At 46.2% G+C, this 17,987-nt stretch overlaps 1 protein-coding gene across 2 annotated transcripts in view; it reads left to right on the top strand.

Annotated features, from left to right (window-relative positions):
* The window catches only part of TOX2 (TOX high mobility group box family member 2), a 113,008-nt gene that overhangs the window by 52,190 nt on the left and 42,831 nt on the right, over positions 1 to 17,987 (top strand). For both annotated transcript variants that reach the window (XM_048963543.1, XM_048963544.1), the window contains exon 3: positions 10,432 to 10,677. In XM_048963543.1, coding sequence (XP_048819500.1) covers positions 10,432 to 10,677 — 246 coding nt within the window. The remainder of the gene's footprint in view (positions 1 to 10,431; positions 10,678 to 17,987) is intronic.

The following is a 17,987-nucleotide window of genomic DNA, read 5'->3' as shown; positions in this document are numbered from 1 at the left end:
CTCACAGCTTCCAATCCCTGTTGTTTGATATCAGGAGTAGGAACAGGAGCTTCTCTGGAGGTCTTCCTTCAGAGAGCCTGTCCCATTTTGGTCACATTTGGGTCTGCCTACAATGTTCTTTTTTGGTTAACACCCAGAAGGGCGCTGGGTATGTGGTTTGGTGCCATTCTGACCAATAGAAACACTCAGCTCTGAGTTTGTGAGCATATTTATGTCTTGTCCACACTTTAAAAGATGACAGTAGAAGCCATTGAGTGGTCAGGGCAAATCTGAGTTTGTACCTTGGGTTTGTTGTTTCTGCTTTCAGCCCACATTGTGCCAGGATCTTCTCTAGTTGGGTTGGAGCTTGATGATCTTTAAGGGCCCTTCCAACCAAAGCCACTCTGATTCTGTGGTTGTAGTTACTCATTTTGTCCCTGTCACTTCTTCTCTAAAGGTATTTCATGAGCATCTGTGAGTTAGGACATAGATGAGCCACTCAGAGCGATGTGTGTGATCCTAGCTTTTTTTAGATTCCATACATAAGCTTATTTTTATTAAAGAAAAAAAATATGTTAGAATTGTTAGAGATAAAATCTGCTTTTTTTCTCCAAATTTACATACTGGAGGCTTAAGGTTGAGATTTTCACTCCTACGCTGGGGATTTGGAGACTTGGCTGTGTACCAGGTTACGGTTCTCATCATTTTGTCATGAGTCTCTTGGTGCTTCGTGCTTTCCCTAACAGCCCAGCACCTTTGTGCTCCTGTGACATGACAGCTTCTGCTTTGGGTGAGTGTGTGAATGAATAAAATTCTAGTGCTGGTGGTGATGGAGGGAGGCTTGTAGCTGAGCTCTTGGGAGCTCAGTAAACTCAAATAAGCAAAGAGAGATCCCAGTCGACGCCTTTAACCTCTCTCAGATGGGGCAGGCTGGAGCATGGATGGATGTTGCATATTTAGGGCCTGCAAGGAGGGAAGCATCCCAATTCCAAAGGCAATCTTTAACTTCTCTTTTGCCCTACCTGCCCAGATCACATTCAGCTCCAATCTGACATTACCTGCCCTGGATTGGAGGCAGCGCTTGCCTGAACCCAGTTGTTAAGCTTAGCATCAGGGGATGCTTCTGCCATCTGCTCTCAGGACTGACTCGGTGTCTGGTGTCATTGCTTCTCCTGGTGCTCAGGGCCAGGTCTGGGGCTGTGGGGCTTCAGGATAACGTGGGAGGCTGATTTATTGCTCCAGGGCTTCCAGTTAATTTCCTTTTCCCATTTCGACCACTTCCTGGCAGTCTGAAATGTTATGCAGGGGATGGGCTGGTAAAGGATATCGAGCTGCTCTCGGATGGAGAGGAGAAAGGGGAGGGGAGAGCGTGGCATGTCACAGAGCACTGATATGTTTTCAATTTTAATAATACAAAAAGAGGTAAGCAGCACCTTAGCTACTAAGGTGACAGGTGCATAAGAAGCACTGAATAAAACATATTTGCTGTAGGCATTTGTCGCTGGAAGTTTAAACATTAAACATGCCTGCTTCGTCTGATACCATAATAAAGCAGGGATGTTCCCAGAGCCATTAGCTCTGCTCTGACTGCAGCTTTACATCTTCACTAGATGTACCATGGAAGCTGCATTGTGTCAGCGATGCCTCAGTGAGTTTTGCGCCCAGAAGGAGAAGAGAGTGAGTTCTGGGGATGATCTCGGGTGCCCTTTTGTGGAGCTGATTTCCCCTTCCATACTGATGTTTTGGTGCTATTCCCTGGGAATCACTGGGCAGGGCCCCTCTCTGCCTTTGTGCCTATTACCCTGTGGCTGAACGGTGCAGATAAACAGGTTTGTGTCTTTACTTTTTGAAATGACAGGATAAGGAGGAAAGCAAATACTCAATCCATTAAGAAATAACTAGGTGGGTGATTCACTACCATTTGTGTAAATGCTAACTCTGCTCTGCCCGCACAATTTATTAGTACTTCACAGGAGGAAAAAAAAAATTATTTTAATCTCATAATGGATGATGAGCTGTGAAATTGCTTCTGCAGCAGCTGGGCACCCTGGGGGAGGTGCTAGCTTACACACATTATGCAGGCTCTCCCCACTTCTCCCCGTCCTTGTGCTAATCAGACACGTCGAGTCTGGGCGATGGAGGGGGCTGTGCTGCTGCTCGTGGGCTTTATTGCCTTTTTGCATCATGCATACATGCATATGTCATTTTCTTGTCAATCTGACTTGGGGCCCTAAGTGGAACTGGGGAAGCACGTGGGTCCAAAGTTGGGACCTGTTTGTGGTGAGCGATGCTTTGGGCAGCACAGGTCCCAGCCCCAGCTCACATTAAGTAACAGAAATTTAGCGAATGACATGGGGCCGTGCATCCAGCCCCCAGAGTGGAAAACTTGCTACAGAGCACCCACCCAAAGTGCAGCACAAAGTCAGTTTTAAAGTCAATGGAGAAACAAAATGCAAACTGAAAGGGGATAAGCATGGTACAGAATAAAGTTTTCTTCCTGCTCTGAGTCCTGCTTGCTCGACTGAAGCCAGGTTGAATTAATTTCTTAGAGTGCTTTTTGCTAATTCTTCCCCGCATGCACTCCATTAGTGTTTGCAGGCTGCCTTATCTCTTGACCTGCTTACAGTGCATTATACATCATTATGTAATGTACCCTTGGCTCACTGCAGAATACCAAATCCATCCAGCCCAACAATGAATTTCTGTGAAGTGCGCTGATCTTATTATGCAAGTTCAGTATGCCATGAGACAAAAAAGGCAATTATGTAAAGTCTGTACTCCTCAAATAATTCCCAGAAACGCGTGATATTCTTGAGTAGAATATTATCATATTCCTTGTATTGACTTCCAGCCCAGAGCCCAGGAAAGCAAAGCAAAGGGTTTGTATTTGTCCGATCCGGTCGATCTAATTTTAGATCCCTATTGGCTCCTCTCTGCCTGAATGTGCAGTCCCTACAGAATATACTTTAAAATCAAGCTAAATCTTTATAAACAATTGTGAGGCAGATGACAGAGGGTGTGCTTTGCTGACATGGAACAGAGCTTGCGCATCTCCAAGCTTCCCCTGGAACTCTGCCATGTTTATTTCAAAAGACTTGGGGAAGCACTGCTACAAAAACGTGCTGCATTATCTGCCCATGCTCAGGGTAGATACTGCAGTTAGATATTACTGCAGGTGAAAAAGAGCAGCTGTGCATCAAATACATCTTCTAGTCCTGCTAATGAAGATACAACAGAGGGGTTTTAGCTCTGGCTCTTGCCAATATTTGCATGAGCCAATATTGAGTGCTCCTGAAAATGCCATCAGCAGACTTGGAGCCGTGTATCCCAGGTGTGTGTTTAGAAGGGGAAAGTCTGTGCTGTAGGAACGTGGTGTTGCCTTCAGTGCTGGAGCTGGGAGTTCAGAGGCAGCTTCTCCATGTGGGTCCCATTGTGGCTGGGGACAGCAGAGGCAGGGTATGGCACTGCAAAGCAGGAGTTTGGGGCATGTTTTGCAAGGAGCATGCAGAGCTCCCTGCTGCTGGATGCTGATTTCCAGAACTTAACAGGCATGCAGGGAGGTGGAAGGTTAATAAAAACAGATGAGAGAGGTGAAAGTGAGGGATGAGTTGTTCCGGTCTCTGAGGGGCTTCAAGGAGCGTTCACCAGAGGTTTGTGCATCTCCTCCAAAATGCTTGCTGCTATTGGCTGATTTTTCAGCCAGCTTCCCTGACCGGCTGAACTGCTGATCTGCTGCCTTACTCAGGTCTTGTGTTCCTGGGAGGGCGGTGTGTGGTGGTGGGTCTCCATACCTCCTTCCAAGTGGTTCCAGAAGGTTTCTCCCTGGTGGCACGGGGTGGGTGTGGGGCAGCTCTGCTGGGACCCACGGTGGCCCTGGTGGGGACCTTCCCTGTGCTCCCTTCCATGGCAATAACTGCAGAACGCCAGGTAACGAAGGCTGAGAGCTGGGGTGGATTACATTTTCCTTCCTCTTAATTCCTGGGGGTAACTTCTTCCAAAACTCATTTCTGTCTTTGTCACTGGGGAATTAGAGGTCTCTCTCTTCCCTCAGAAGGATAAGTGTACCATTACTAATCCTTTATATACCGCTGCACGCTGCACTGCTGCTCCCATGCATGTCTATCTGCCTTTATGGTAACTGTAACCTTTTCTTGAACCAGAGATTTTCCTGAACGAGAGCCCTTTGGGATCTCTGTGGGCTTTCCTGGATACATTTTTAATAAACACAATAATTTGACTGCAGGCCCATTACCTATCCCCTGTTTGTTCTGTGGGATAGTCATTTCCATGCCTACGAAAGCACTAACTCATAGGGCAATCAGAGGAAGAATGACAAGCAGGACAAAATTGGTGTGTGCTGTGATAAGGCAGTCCATCTTGGGCATCACGCACTGTTGCGTTATGTATTGCCTGTAAATAATGGCCTCGAGAAGATATTAAATCTTTAGGAAAAATCAAGTCTAATTGTAACTATATTTTTGTTTTTCATTTTGGTTTATATACAGTATATGACTTTTGCAGAGACATTTTTATTCCAGGAAAATGACAGGCCAACAAGAAGCCATAATTGCACTGATTTTTAGAAGTGCCTGCATTACTACAGATCTGATGTACTGCAAGACATGAATCAGAAAAATTCTATTAAAAAATCTCTTGAATGGCTGACACAGGAGTATTATCCACGATGATTAATTTGACTTGGTCATTATGAACACAGACAAGTCTGACAAAATTGCATTTCATTCCCCACTGAATTCATAAAATCACTATACACATAATAAGAAGTTATAGTTGTGTGCTATCCACTATTCTTGACAGGATTCCAGTTCTGGATAAGATGCTGATTAAAAAAAAAAGAGGGAAGTGGGGGGAGAGGGAGTTGGGAGCCTTTTTTAAAGCCTACAATAGGGCTGATTTCTTTTGCTATAAATTGTTCGTAGAATTCCATTATTTTTAGCTTTTTTTTTTTTTTGTGGTGAGGTAGTGATGCAAGTCAACCACAGCTTGGGTGATGTAAAAACTGAGTGTAAGATATGAATACTCATGGCCAGTTCCCTGCATTTTTCATCCTGCTTAGCAACATGGCACCCAATTGTGGCAATCCCTTCACTCAAATAGCAGCTAGCCAAGGAGATCCAAGGTTTGCAGGGCAAAAGTGAATGTTTAGGACCCTGGTATCTCCTTTCTGTGCACATTCGGCTTTATGAAACTTGTATAAAGGGCTTCTTTTCACTGTCAAATTTGGTTTAAACCATTCAGAAGGGATTGAAGGATTGAACCATTCAGAAGTGTTTACAGCACGGGGACAAAGGGCAGGTAAGATGGGGAAGTAAATCTCCAGCTCCATTCCAGGGCAATGACGTCCAGCAGCACTGTGGTGGACACTGGCTGTCTTCTAGGGTTCACCATAGCATGCAGAACATGCATCAAAGCAACAATAGGAGGAAATGATGAGAAACTTGGAGAACATTAAACAGGTTGATTGATTGCTCTTTGGGTGAACCAGCATTCGCTTGGGATTTAAATCCTATACTGCAGGAAGGAAAGGAGCACAGAAGTCTCAGCAGGCAGGTAGAGCCCAGTTTGCTGCTGGTCATGGGGCTGCCTGCCATCCTGCTGGGTTCCTGGCATGTCTGCCTGCTGCTGGAGGTTGTGCACACACTTCCAGCTCATGTTTACGTTTGTACAAGGACTCATTTTTCCCTTTTCAACTGCATTCCCTCAGTCAAAAACTTGAGCATGTGAAAATGAGTGTAAAAGGAGCTGGGAGAACATCTAAAACAATTTGTAGACAGTATGTGGCTGGCTGTTAATAAGTACTTATTTACAGTATTCCTCCAACAGTACCCAAGTAATTCATTGGTCCCGCTATTCACAGGCAGGATCTCCACGTGCAGAGATGAGGCAAATCGATTTCCATTGCTAAGCCCCAGAGCTGCTGATGTGGAATATCAGCGCTGCTTCAAGGCTTGGCACGGGCCTTTGGAAGGCACCAGTGGGAGCGCAGCCTTTGGCAGCCCCACGGTGAGCACTGTGCTGTGGTCCTTGCTGGAACTGGAGCGCTTCTTTGGGGTTTGCAACATCCAGGTGCCTTCCACCTTCTCCTGCCACCTGAACCAACCTTGCTGCCCCTGTGGTTTCAGCACTCCATGCTCTCCATGCAAACAGGAGCACAGGCTTTGTTGGTGTCTGCTGTGGTAGCCCTTGGTTGCACTTGTTCACAAATAGCAATGTTTTATTCACTCTGCAGATTTCCCAGCCTGCTTTTTGTTTGTTTAGCCCTATCTGATGTCTGAAATTCCCAGAGGGTCACGTTCCTACGGCAATAAGCTCTCATGTTAGCTGCAGGAACAGCTTTGTTAGCAGGTGAGGGGTGGGAGAGTCCATGGTGTTTTGTGTCACACGGATGATTAGGGTGGGATGAATCACATCAGTCGACATATTTTCTTTGTACCTTACTGGGTATAAATTTTCTTTCTTAGCCTTGTGTTTACTGTTGAGTGTTATTTGACAGGGCAAATATTTACCTGCAATAATGCTGCAAATCCCCATCCTTTCCACTGTGAATAATATTTTCTCTGAATCAGTGCTTGGCTGCAGCTCTTGGATCCTCATGGATAATCACACGGAGCATGACTCAGTGGAGAATTGGGGTCACTGGATGTTTGCCATGCATCTGAGGAGAGCAGTTCCCAGGTCCTTGGTCAAGTCATGTCTTCAATGATTAATAGCAATGTGCAAGGGAGAAGTGGTGCTGGCCAGCTGTAGAGTGTTTTTTAAAGAAAGGCAGTATTTCCCTCCTCATCCAAGAGGGGAAAGGCAGGAGAAAGCCAAAGGCTTAATGTGCACAGCACTTACAGCTCCCTCAAGCTACCTGCATGGTGGATTCTTGGTGTCATTCACGATAAGGTAGTGATTATGGCTTTGGCTGGCTCCCAGCCAGCCCTTCGAGATCTGGGTGGTGTTCAAATACCTGGATATCCCTTAGACTCAGGCAGCTGGATGCTGGAGGTGCACAGTGCAGAGGTGGGCAGATGGACCCTAAATGGTGCAGGAATAGGCTGCTTCCCAAACCTTTCTCCTGTCTGCAGCACACTGATGGAGCGGAGCAAAGTACGGTTGTGTCTGCCCCACTCTGGAGCAGTAGCAAGGTGTGTTCCTTGTTGCAGGAGCTTGCATTGTGTTACAGCTGTAATGGGTGCTGGCGGTGGAAACGTTCGAGCAGCTGAGGGAATGGGGGTTGTTCAGTGTGGAGAAGAGGATGCCCAGGAGAGACCTTATCACTCTACAGTTCCCTGAAAGGAGATTGTAGTGTGGTGGGCCTCGGCCTCTTCTCCCATGTAACAGTGATGGGAGGAGAGGTAAAGGCCCCAAAGCTGTGTCAGGGGAGGTTCAGATTGGAGATCAGGAGAACTTTCTTCTTCAGAAGAGCAGGGATGCAGTGGCAGAGCTGCCCGGTGCAGTCACCGTCCTGGAGGTGCTCAGAACCGTGGAGATGTGGCACTGAGGGACGTGGTCACTGGGCAAGGAGGGGTGGCTTGGGTTGGACTGGATGCTCTTAGAGCTCTTTTCCTACCTTTGTGGTTCTATGATTCTACTTCCAGTTTGCTGATTGCCAGCTGCTGACATTCTAGGGTGAGAACTACTCGCTTCCCTCCTTGGCCCACACAGTTTTCAGTAGGAGAAGGCATTTGGAGAAGATGTCTGCAGCTTGATACCCTTTTAGTTCTGATCCTTATCTGGGCATACGGAAGAACATCCAATTTTAGTGTTAAAATTCAGGCATCCCATCATGGAGGGACGCTGGAGACAAGCAGAAGAACCGGCTTTATCTCTGTAAAGCTCTTGCTTCGGCTCCATTTCCACACAGGGCACTGCCAGCCGCAGCGTCCCTCCCTGCGAGCCTCATGTGGGCTGCCTGTGAATCCTGTGAGGGGTTTTTGGGTGCGTTAACACGTCTCCTTCTGTCAGAAAGCATCAGGGGTCGTGGGCCGCCAGAGCCTTGCTTCTGAGCAGCTGAGGTGGCTGTGTTTGCTGTGCCCAGAGCAGGGCAGGCTGAGGGCAGGGCTCATGGCGGCTGCGGCTCTTCACAGGGAGCACAGGGCAGCGCTGAGCTGGAGAGGCCTGGCACGGGTAGGCTTGTTGTTTCAGCCGATGTCAGTGTTTTAATTTGAAAGGGAATAATGTGTAATCAAACAACCGTCATCTGCTTGAGAGCAGAAAATCCCAGATCTCCCGCGCTCGTTGTGCGCTCCGCAGCGGGCGGCCTTTCAGCTGGGAGAGCTTCCCTGCGCCTGGCTTGGGATTCCTGGTGGGAGGAATGGGTTCAGGCCAGCTCGCTAATCTAATTTGTAATGTATCCTTATAACGTATAATTGGCTGTTTAATTTAATTCAAATTAACATAAGAATAGAAAACAGAATCCACCACGCAGCCCGGGCCGTGGTGGGAAGGCACATGGGGTGCTGCTGGCAGGAGATTGGGGATGATGGCTTTTGTGCACACGTGTGAGCCCACCCTCCGTGGGCATGGATGCATCCCCATGGCCATGCCAACAGTGTGCCACAATAACCCCCCTTCTCCCCTCCTTCCCACACTGCTTCTTCTCCCTTCCCTATATCTCTAGCCATCTATTTAAAACACATATAGAATAAGGGCGGCCTGTTTTGGAAAATAGTTCTCTGCGACGCGGTATAAAAGCTGGCAGGCGCCGAGGCTGATTATGTTGATTGGATATTGTCTAATCTGATTTTGATTGCGTACGGCTTTGATTGTGATTTTGATAGGTCTGCACAATACTGTAGCTCTTCAGAGGGCTGTGTGAGTTACACAGGGCTTTTTTCTCCCGGGCTGAATAGCACAGAGCAAAGAATGTGCAGGGGGAGCGGGGGCAAAACCACCTCAAAGCCCTTCCGTGAGCTGCTTTGCAGCAGCACCAGCAACTCGTAGTTTTGAAGAGAGCTTTAGGAAACTTTGAGTGGGTTTTACATAATTTAGTTAAGCGCAGAAAAGCCACTTTCTTATATACCTGATACCAAAATAAACCAGTTGGAGGAACAAGTTTGCTGTGCAATGATTTATTTAAATCCCTTTCCATAAAGCGCGGAGTGAAATCCTCTTAAATAGCTGGAGAAGAATTTATATACCTTGAAGAGTGTAGCTCAAATGAAAACTTAACTGCTAGACGCATTAAATGGGATCTGTCTGCTTTTGTGTGCAGCCTCTCATCCCCCTACCTTGCTAGCACAATGCCACTGCTAGACAGAAGCTGGCTGGAAAAACAACTGGGCTTGAATTTCCCCTGAACAATAACTGTTGATACAGAGCTAGCTCAGCTCGGTCTCCTTATATTTCTGGTGTACTCGTGTTTCTCCAAAGCTAGTGGGAATTTCACGCAAATGTGAGTAATTGGGTGGGATGTGCAGCATATGTGCTCTGCTCTGTTTTTGTGATGGGATGAGAGGAGACAAGAGGTGGATTTCCGCTTAGCTGCTTCTCCTACTGGATTCTGAGCTCTGATTAAAAATGTATATATTTTTAATTTTATTTTATTTTATTAAGGGTTTTCTCCCTGCAGTCTGGGGGTGGTGAAGAGCATGAACCCAAGTGTGAGCTCTGGGGCAATGGATTAATAAAGCCTGAAATGTTCAACTAGTTTTGCACACGCCTGGGGTTTTGCTCTTAAATTGAGTATTAAGTCAAAATCCAACCATGAAACTAGGTGATCTGAGAAATTTAGCTTAAAATCCATGTGTGTAATGCTATGGCTAATCAGAATTTCATATACTATAATAATAAGTGAAACAGTAGATCTTTAGAGTAAGCCTCCTCTGCCAGAGACTCATTATATTCTGCTTTCATAATTAATAATTTTGGATAGATTTACACTTGCTTTATGAAGCAAATACGTTTTTGTCTGATATAAAAACACTCACATCGGTGTAATAATATCTTTTTTTTTTCCATACAAATTGGAATGCTTAATTTTATACAAACCAGCAGAAAGCATGGGAAACAAAAGAAGCAGCTTCTCTGCACATTCATGGGGAATATTGGTACGGAGATGAGGGCATGCTAATCCAAACTAGATCTGTATGAGAATGTAAGGAAGGACAAACCTCAGTGTGGGGCACTGTCAGGCTTTCTCTCTTTAGAGGCGTTTATAACCTGGTGAAGGGTTGCAGCAGGGATGGAGGGGCAGTGAGCAGTGCTCCAGCAGCACTGGAGGCTTTCAAGAACATGCAGTGTTCTGCAGTGGATGGTGCACTGCCCATTACCTGGCCCCTACTCGGTTATGACTAGCTGACAGCTGGGCCTGGAGCTATTTTTTCTGTTAAAACAAGAACATTTTCACTGGGATCGTGCTTTTGTATTTCTTACACAAGCAATCACTTTTATTTGCTGAAGGGACAAGGCAGTGACGCATTGTGAAATGTCTTTTTCATGTTTTAGACGTATAATAGTCAGAATGAGAATAATGAAGACTATGAAATCCCACCCATCACACCTCCCAACCTCCCTGACCCTTCACTCCTGCACTTGGTGGACCACGAAGCTGGATATCACTCCCTGTGCCACAGCCTGCCTCCAAACAGCCTGATACCCGCCTACCCCTACCAGAACATGGACCTGCCAGCCATCATGGTCTCCAACATGTTGAGTCAGGACGGGCATCTCCTCTCCAGCCAGCTACCCACGGTCAGTGACTTTCTCCTCTTTCTACCTTCCGTTAAAGCCATTTCTGTACATTGTGCTATGATTTGATTGAGATGTTATACATTTAATGGGGTGTTTGCACCGGGGATGGGGATTGAGCCTCCTTCTTGCCACCCCGTGGTGTGTGGCATTGGCAGGAGGAGCACGGCTGCCCCACGGAGGGAGAGCTTTCCTCTTGATTTCCAGGAGAACAAGATCCCTGCCTGCACTTGCAAGCTTAAGTTGCCTTTTGGCTCACAGGGTGGTAAGGTGATACCTTGCAAAGTTTCAAATGATGCTTATGTAGGAATAAACAACACAGGGATAATGAAATAAAGGCAGCTCTGGGAAGAAACTTTGGGACTAATTAGGCCTTAAGATGCTTCTGCAGCAGCAGCATTGAAGAAGGGTTTTCTCCTGTTTTTTGGCAGTGCTGTTAACACTGGAGCTATGTAATATTTTCTTCTTTAGCACATTTGGCCCTATGGTTAGTTTCCTACATTGTTTCTCTCTAAGATCATTGATTTTCATGGGTGCTGTTAGAAGGCATCAATATCAAACAGAGTTAATTTTACTTTATTAGCATTGCCTGCAAGTCTGCAACTGCTCTAGCTAGACAGCATTTGGTGTCGATTGCTTGAATAGATAATGGTCTGAAAGACAGATATTTAAATATTTAAATGGGATATTATCTCTTAGGCTAGGAAAATCCCAAGGCTTTGTAAAGTCTCGGTGCATCTCCAAGTTGCCTGGTTAGTGTGTTTAAGAAAAACGTCATCTTCTGCCTATCAATATTGAACACGAGCATATTTCTATGAAATTAAATATTACTTAGGTCTGTGTGTTAGCTTTTAGGTTCTTAGGTGATTAAAACATTCATTTCTGAGACAAAAAGAGTCAATTTCAGATGAAATATTTTTCCCTAGTTTAATTTAAAGTGCAACCCTTTTTCCTGACCCTTATTTTCATAACACAATAATTTTATCCTGTGTTGATTGTCTCATTTTTGAGGGGTGATATTGCACTTATAAATCACTTTCTAAAATACCTAAAGAAACAAGAATAGTGGGATTTATTAAACAGCTTCTGTACGTCTGAAACAATTTATTTTGGAGTAGTCCTTGGGAAATGTTCTCTTTCTTATTTTATGGTACTGTTTTACAAATGCAGCGTGGTGACAATAAATCAGGGCTGAACCGGAGAAGATAAGAAGGGGGCTTAGTGGGCTGTAAACATAGAATAGAGAGATTAAGATTTGTTTGCCCCTTACCACTGAAATAAAAAATCCAGTGAACCCTGAATTTTCCAGCCGATAGTGAATTGAAAGTGCTTAGTTTTGAGTGGAAACCTCCGGGTCTGCAATACATCTTCAAAGGTCCCAGCAGTAAGGGAAGTAGATCAGGGCGCGAATGGTGTTGCAGTGTCGAGTTGAAATTAAATCCTGCCCTCCCCTCTGGCCAAAGCCTTTTTTCCATGCTGTCAGACCTGAGCTACAGAAACAGCTCCCAGCCCTATTTTTTCCTGTCCAGCTGTGGTTTTGGATGCCCACGCTGAGTTCCCCTCACTCCAGTATAGCTCCACTGTGGCAGGATTGTAGCACGTGTTCACTAATTACTATTAGGAGCAAGGCATGTACAGTAATTAAATACAAGAAAACGAGCAGATTTTTAAGCCTGTGTCACTGACATCACCTGCCCACATCCCACTGAGCCTCAGCTCTCTGGGTGAGGCACCGTGAAGATACTTCAGGCCTTGCTGCCTGTCACTGTGCCATGTGCAACCTTCCCTAAACCTGCCCAAAAGTTCATCACGTTCAGGTGGGAGTTGCAGCACGAAAGGATTTGATAAAGGAATCTTTGAATTATAGAATGATAGAATGGCCTGGGCTGAAAAGGAGCACAGTGCTCATCCAGTTCCAACCCCCTGCTGTGTGCAGGGTCACCAACCAGCAGACCAGGCTGCCCAGAGCCACATCCAGCCTGGCCTTGAATGCCTGCAGGGATGAGGCATCCACAAACAAGGAAGGGACTTACCTGCTTGCACTTCCAAAAAGAGTCCAAAAATGTCCCAGCATTGTCCATACATTGAGTTTAGCCTCTCTGTGCCTCTGCAAGGGAGGCAATTGTTGTTGCCATGATGCAGGTGAAGACCTAGATCAGAGCAGGTTTAAAGCAGCTGCAGGAAACCCACAATGGGATGAGAGCTAGAGAGTGAAGGTGAAGCCTTGGGGAAGGCATGTTGTAGTTGTGCTGGGCAAATGAAACAGTTGAAAAAATCTTAGCAGGACAGATTATTCTCTCTTGCCATCTGTTTTGTTTTGGTTTGGTTTGTTTTTTTTTGCTGTGGAGAAAGAGGAGGAATGGTTGGAGGGAAAGAAAACAGGAAAGATGTGATTTTCACTTAGAAATGGTGAATACTTAGGGAAATAAGAGAGGAAGAAAGACCTATTCTTCACATAAAGGGAATAACTTTGCCCACTGTGAGCATCCTCTCAGCTTTTTGGTGTCAGCAGGTGGCTGTTGAGCCCTCATGGGGGTCTGATGGGTGAGAGCTGGGAAGCGCCGGGTACAGCTAGGGACAGGCAGCAAGGTGGGATGCTGCTGGGAGAAGGAGCTGCTGTGAATAAATGAGATTTCAGAAGGGATTTGGCAGAACTTATTTGACAGAAAGAAAGGGTGATCAAGGTCAGAGCCCACGAATCTCCAGCACAGTGCAAATATATTTCTGTACATATTAGATAGTGGCGTGTCTCTGCTCATCAGCGGGATGGTGCCCAGTCCGGGGTGCTGCGCCCTTCTCTGTTGGGTAGAACTATGGCACAGCTGTGTACTTTTGCTGGGGGAAATGTCATTTTGGACACCCCAAGTGGCAGCTGTTAGGAGCAAGCACTGACTTTATCATCAGTATGATAGTTTGACTGGAGAGACTGGCAACTTTCCACGCATCTCCGCTCCCTGGTGCTTCTCATGATGGGAGATCTACTTGACTTTATTTCTTGATGTTTGCACTGGTTATGGCTGTAAAAAAGGTACCCAAAATCAGCTTCCCTCACTTTTCAGCTCTTCTGGAGGAGGTTGCAGCAAATGCTGTCCTATAGTCCCTCCCTTCCTCTTACTGGGAAGAGAAGGAGAGATGGAGAGGTTGGAAAGAAACTATCCCTTCAGCTCCAGGTGATGAATTTTTTCTGCTATCAGAAAGCTGGTGCATCAGCTTGAGTGAAAAAAAAATGTAAAAAAAAAATAGAAAAAGGCTCCAGAAATATCCTGGAAGTGTTTCATTTCAGTTTGAGGAAATCCAGATCATCTGAAAAATGTTCAAAATCACCAGTGGTGAGAAGCATGTTCACAGTGTGAAAGATGTCAAATTTCTGGTTAGGTCTGGAACCTGTATGCACTGGGTTACTGTATTTAATTATAATTTCCTGGGTGTTCCCTCCAGGGAGGAGAGGTTAAAGGCAGGAGGAATCAGAGCAGCAAGGACAAACGCAGCCCTGAAATGTCTGGAGTTGGTTGGCTGGCTTTGGGTAGGTTGGGTTTGGAAACCAGACTGCTGTTATCTAGCACTATGGGGCTTTTCTACGGAATAGAAAGAAAGGGAAAAAAAGAAAGAAAAATAAAACACAAAACCAAGCAAAACTTCAGCTGTAACACACCTACCTTCAAGTGAGAAATGGAAATGAAAAGCAGCCACCTCTCAGAGCCAGGGTTGTGTGCCTGCCTGGGCCACGAGGATGGTGGAGGTCTCTGAGGACAAACAACTCGCTGGTGGCCAGCAGAAGACCCTGAGCGAGGTGATGGAGTCACCATCCCTGGAGGCTTTCAAGAAGAGGTTGGATGTGGCGGTGAGTGGCACTGTGCTGTAGGCAGGGTGGTGATGGGTTGATGCATGGACGTCATCTTAGTGGTGGTCTTTCCAACATTAATGATTCTGCAGTTGTATAACCTGTTCCAGCACTGGCTCCTGCATGCAGGCAGCTGGCAAGAGCATCTCCCTGGCCAGTGCTGTGGGTTTCTCTTCACCTCCCATTCTTCCCATCTTTTTGACTGGAGCCTGAGTCACATGAGGGCAGCAGGATCTCTGTTTGTCTGAGTAGCTCCAGTATGGCCTCAGCTGTGGGAACATGGTGAGGGCACTGGGCTGGATATGCACAGAGCTGCAGCTCCGTAGGTGACAGAGATGCTCCAGCAGGCAGTGCTACTTACATGTTGTTGGCAAATACTTCCAGTGCATGAATATTGCAATAATTCTAAATCATTGCCTGGTGAAATAAGATATTAGAAACAACTGTGTTTCCAGCAATGTCCTGAGCGTGGGCTGGCACCATGTCACCATGTCACTGGGAGCAAAGGGTTAGCAGACCCCTGTGTCCTGGCACTCCCATGCTTCAGGTTTCGACTCATTTGCCTTTCTGCTTACTAACAGTTCACTATTTAAAAGCTGAACTCCAAACACAAGCCTTGGTGGAAAATAGCAATAACACAGCCGTACGTGAAGGGCTCTTTGTATTAAACAGAGCCCTGTTTGCAATTCCCTGCTAGTGTTTTTCTCAGAGGCAATAAATGAAAGAAATATGTCTTTTTAAATTTTATAAAACTCAGAAAAATGGTTTTAAACAGCTTTTCTTCACCTCCTATAATTATTTATTTTCAAACAGTCCTTCAGGGTAATGTTCCGTTTTCTTATTTCACACTCCTTTTTCTCATAAATGAACCATCACTTCAATAAATCATTATGAAAACAGAGACTAACACAAACCCTGAAAGGTTGAAAGATTTATGTAACACATTTATGTTTTCCATTTTCTCATTCTGGTACTCCACTGCTAAAGCTAAGCTAATAAAAGCTGCTATTAATATTTCTTGTTGCCTAGCAACCGCAGAGAGGGAGTAATAGCTTTAGCTAGAAAAATAGATGACCGATAAGGAAAAATTCAATTCTTTTATTATCTCAAGGGAAAATGGGCTTTTACTGGAACATTATGATGTACGAGTGCAAAGTTGAATACAAAGGATATTTTTTCAGTTGTTTTTCTATTTTTAATGAACGTTATTTTACCTTCGCAAACTTGTTTAAGGCGTTTGCCCCACCTCCTCGTGAGCTTAATTTAGCTACACCCACACATGCTGCTGGCTCTGATGTCTGCTGGCATTTCGTTTGGAAGCCCCTTCCCTCCATGCCCCCCCCAGCCCCATTGCTAGTAACGTTTCGCTCCAGGTCTGACAAGATTCCCAATCAAAGAGCAAATTGTTTGTGTGTGTTTTTAAGAGCAGGAAGGGGCACGGTCTGGTAGTTACTCGGGGAAGTTCTAGCAGCTGTGGCTGAGCCCTGTGTGTTTGCAGAGAGCAGACGTGCTGTTTCTGGCCATGCGTGGTGCTGGGTGCAGAGCTGGTGGTCTCTATGGGGACGTAGCTCCTCCTTTATGGGAGAGCATCCCTGGGACTTCTCGTCATCCTGAAAACCAGCCTGAGCTCTTTGCTCGCAGCTGCTGCAGCTGCTCCGTGATCCAGGCCAGGTGAGCAGGAGAGCTCCAATTGATTGCACCATGTCCTATCTGTGCCAGTGCTCAGACAGCAGCAGGGCTGGGCATGCAGCAAACATGATTAACTGAGTTGCTTCTAGGGTGATTGTGTGGTTGGACCTCAGGTTCACCCCTGGGTATCCCATCTCTGTGATAAGAGAAATAAGAGATAGGCTGTTTGTGGGTATGTTGTGACAGCTGAGAACAGAGTAGATTTGCGTTTTGGTTGGTAACAGGAGATTGACTCCAGGGAGGAGACAAGGTGCCACCTTTGCCTACCAGCTCTGAACACATTAACCTTCTCCTGCTAGGACTGGGGATCTCACATGGAATCTGCTTGGCTTTCCTCCCACAGCTTCCTCCTGGCATGATCTCTGCTCCCCAGCTGTGCTTATGGTCTGCACATCTCTGCCCCAGATCCCCTTTAAGGTCTCTGTACAGAGGAAGGCTCTGAGACTAGCAATATGCACGCAGTGCTTGATGTTCCCTGGGATCGTAGCAACAGAAGGAATGATCTTCCTGAACCTCAGGCCTTCCCCCAGCCAGTGCCAGATTCTTGCCGAGCTGTGACAAACGCTACCTGGCACAGCAAGGGATGAGCTGCGTGGAATGTCGGCATCTGCTCCTAGGTATCACCTAGCAGATTTTCCTGGGTATTCCCTGTAAATTACCTTTGCTATTGTCAGTGTTGTGTGCTGTTAAAATAACAATAAAATTGCACATCCCTGGGCCAGAGCCACAGGGTACAAAGCCTAAGGGAAGAGATACCTCTGCCTTGAAAAACTCCCTACCCAGTATAGAAGAATATCACTTAGGAGCAAGGTAACAGGCAGAGATGTGCTGGGGGACCTCAGCCTGCAGAAGCACAGTGCTGGTTGCTCTCTATCTAGATTTCTTCTTCCCCATCCATCCTTCCTGCCATATGCTAGAGTTACTACCACACACTCGTGTCTGTCCTTTTTCTTCTGTCCCACAACCAGGGGATGGAGGAAAGTATTAAGGTGTGCTTCTATCCAGAGCAGGAAGAGGCTCACATTGTGCGTGTGTGTGCCTGCAGTGACGCCTCTTCTCTCCTTTGCTTTTGTTCTGCATACTGTTAGCCCATCTCCTCCTGCTCATCACTTGGCCAGAGCTGCAGCAGGTCTGATCCCAATCTGCTGTAACAGCCATGGTTATAGAATTATAGATTCACAGAATGGCTTAGGTTGGAACGGACCTTGAAGATCATCTCATTCCAACCCCCCGCCACAGGCAGGGCTGTCACCGTCTAAATCAGATCAATCCAGCAGTGCCTCTGCACCACGTGGGGAACCTTTTCCCCATCCCATAGCAACACACCCTGCTCACCTTTTCCCTCTCCCCTCGGGCTGCTCAGTACCGTTGGCAGCCCCACCGCTTGGAGTCACCCCATCGGCCACAATGGCCCCATGGGAGCGTTGTCCCCAGGCCCCGTGCCTGGTGGCAGTCCTCCTGCTCTCCTCACGTTGCACACAGCCGGCCATTAAGCAGTTGCAAAACAATTTGCTTTGCTTTTATGGCCATTTAAAATTTTACTGATTTTTAAATGCAAACTTCTCAGGAACAATCATCAGCGCAGTAAACATGCAGCTTGTGCAACACCACCGAGGAGGCTCGTTGTGAACAGCATGTGTATTAGTAGTGTAATTAAAATATCAATTACGCTGCACTGACAGGTTGCCAAATAACTGGCTTTTGTGCACAGTAAACTTAATCACTCCTCAATCCACTCGCAAGACCCACTGCAATCTTGGTGCCAAACCAGCACGACATAAAA

The sequence above is a fragment of the Lagopus muta genome, chromosome 16 (assembly GCF_023343835.1).
Source record: "Lagopus muta isolate bLagMut1 chromosome 16, bLagMut1 primary, whole genome shotgun sequence".
Taxonomy (NCBI): Eukaryota; Metazoa; Chordata; class Aves; order Galliformes; family Phasianidae; genus Lagopus; species Lagopus muta.
The sequence above is the reverse complement of the archived record's forward strand: the minus strand, read 5'-3'. Positions and strand labels throughout refer to the sequence as shown.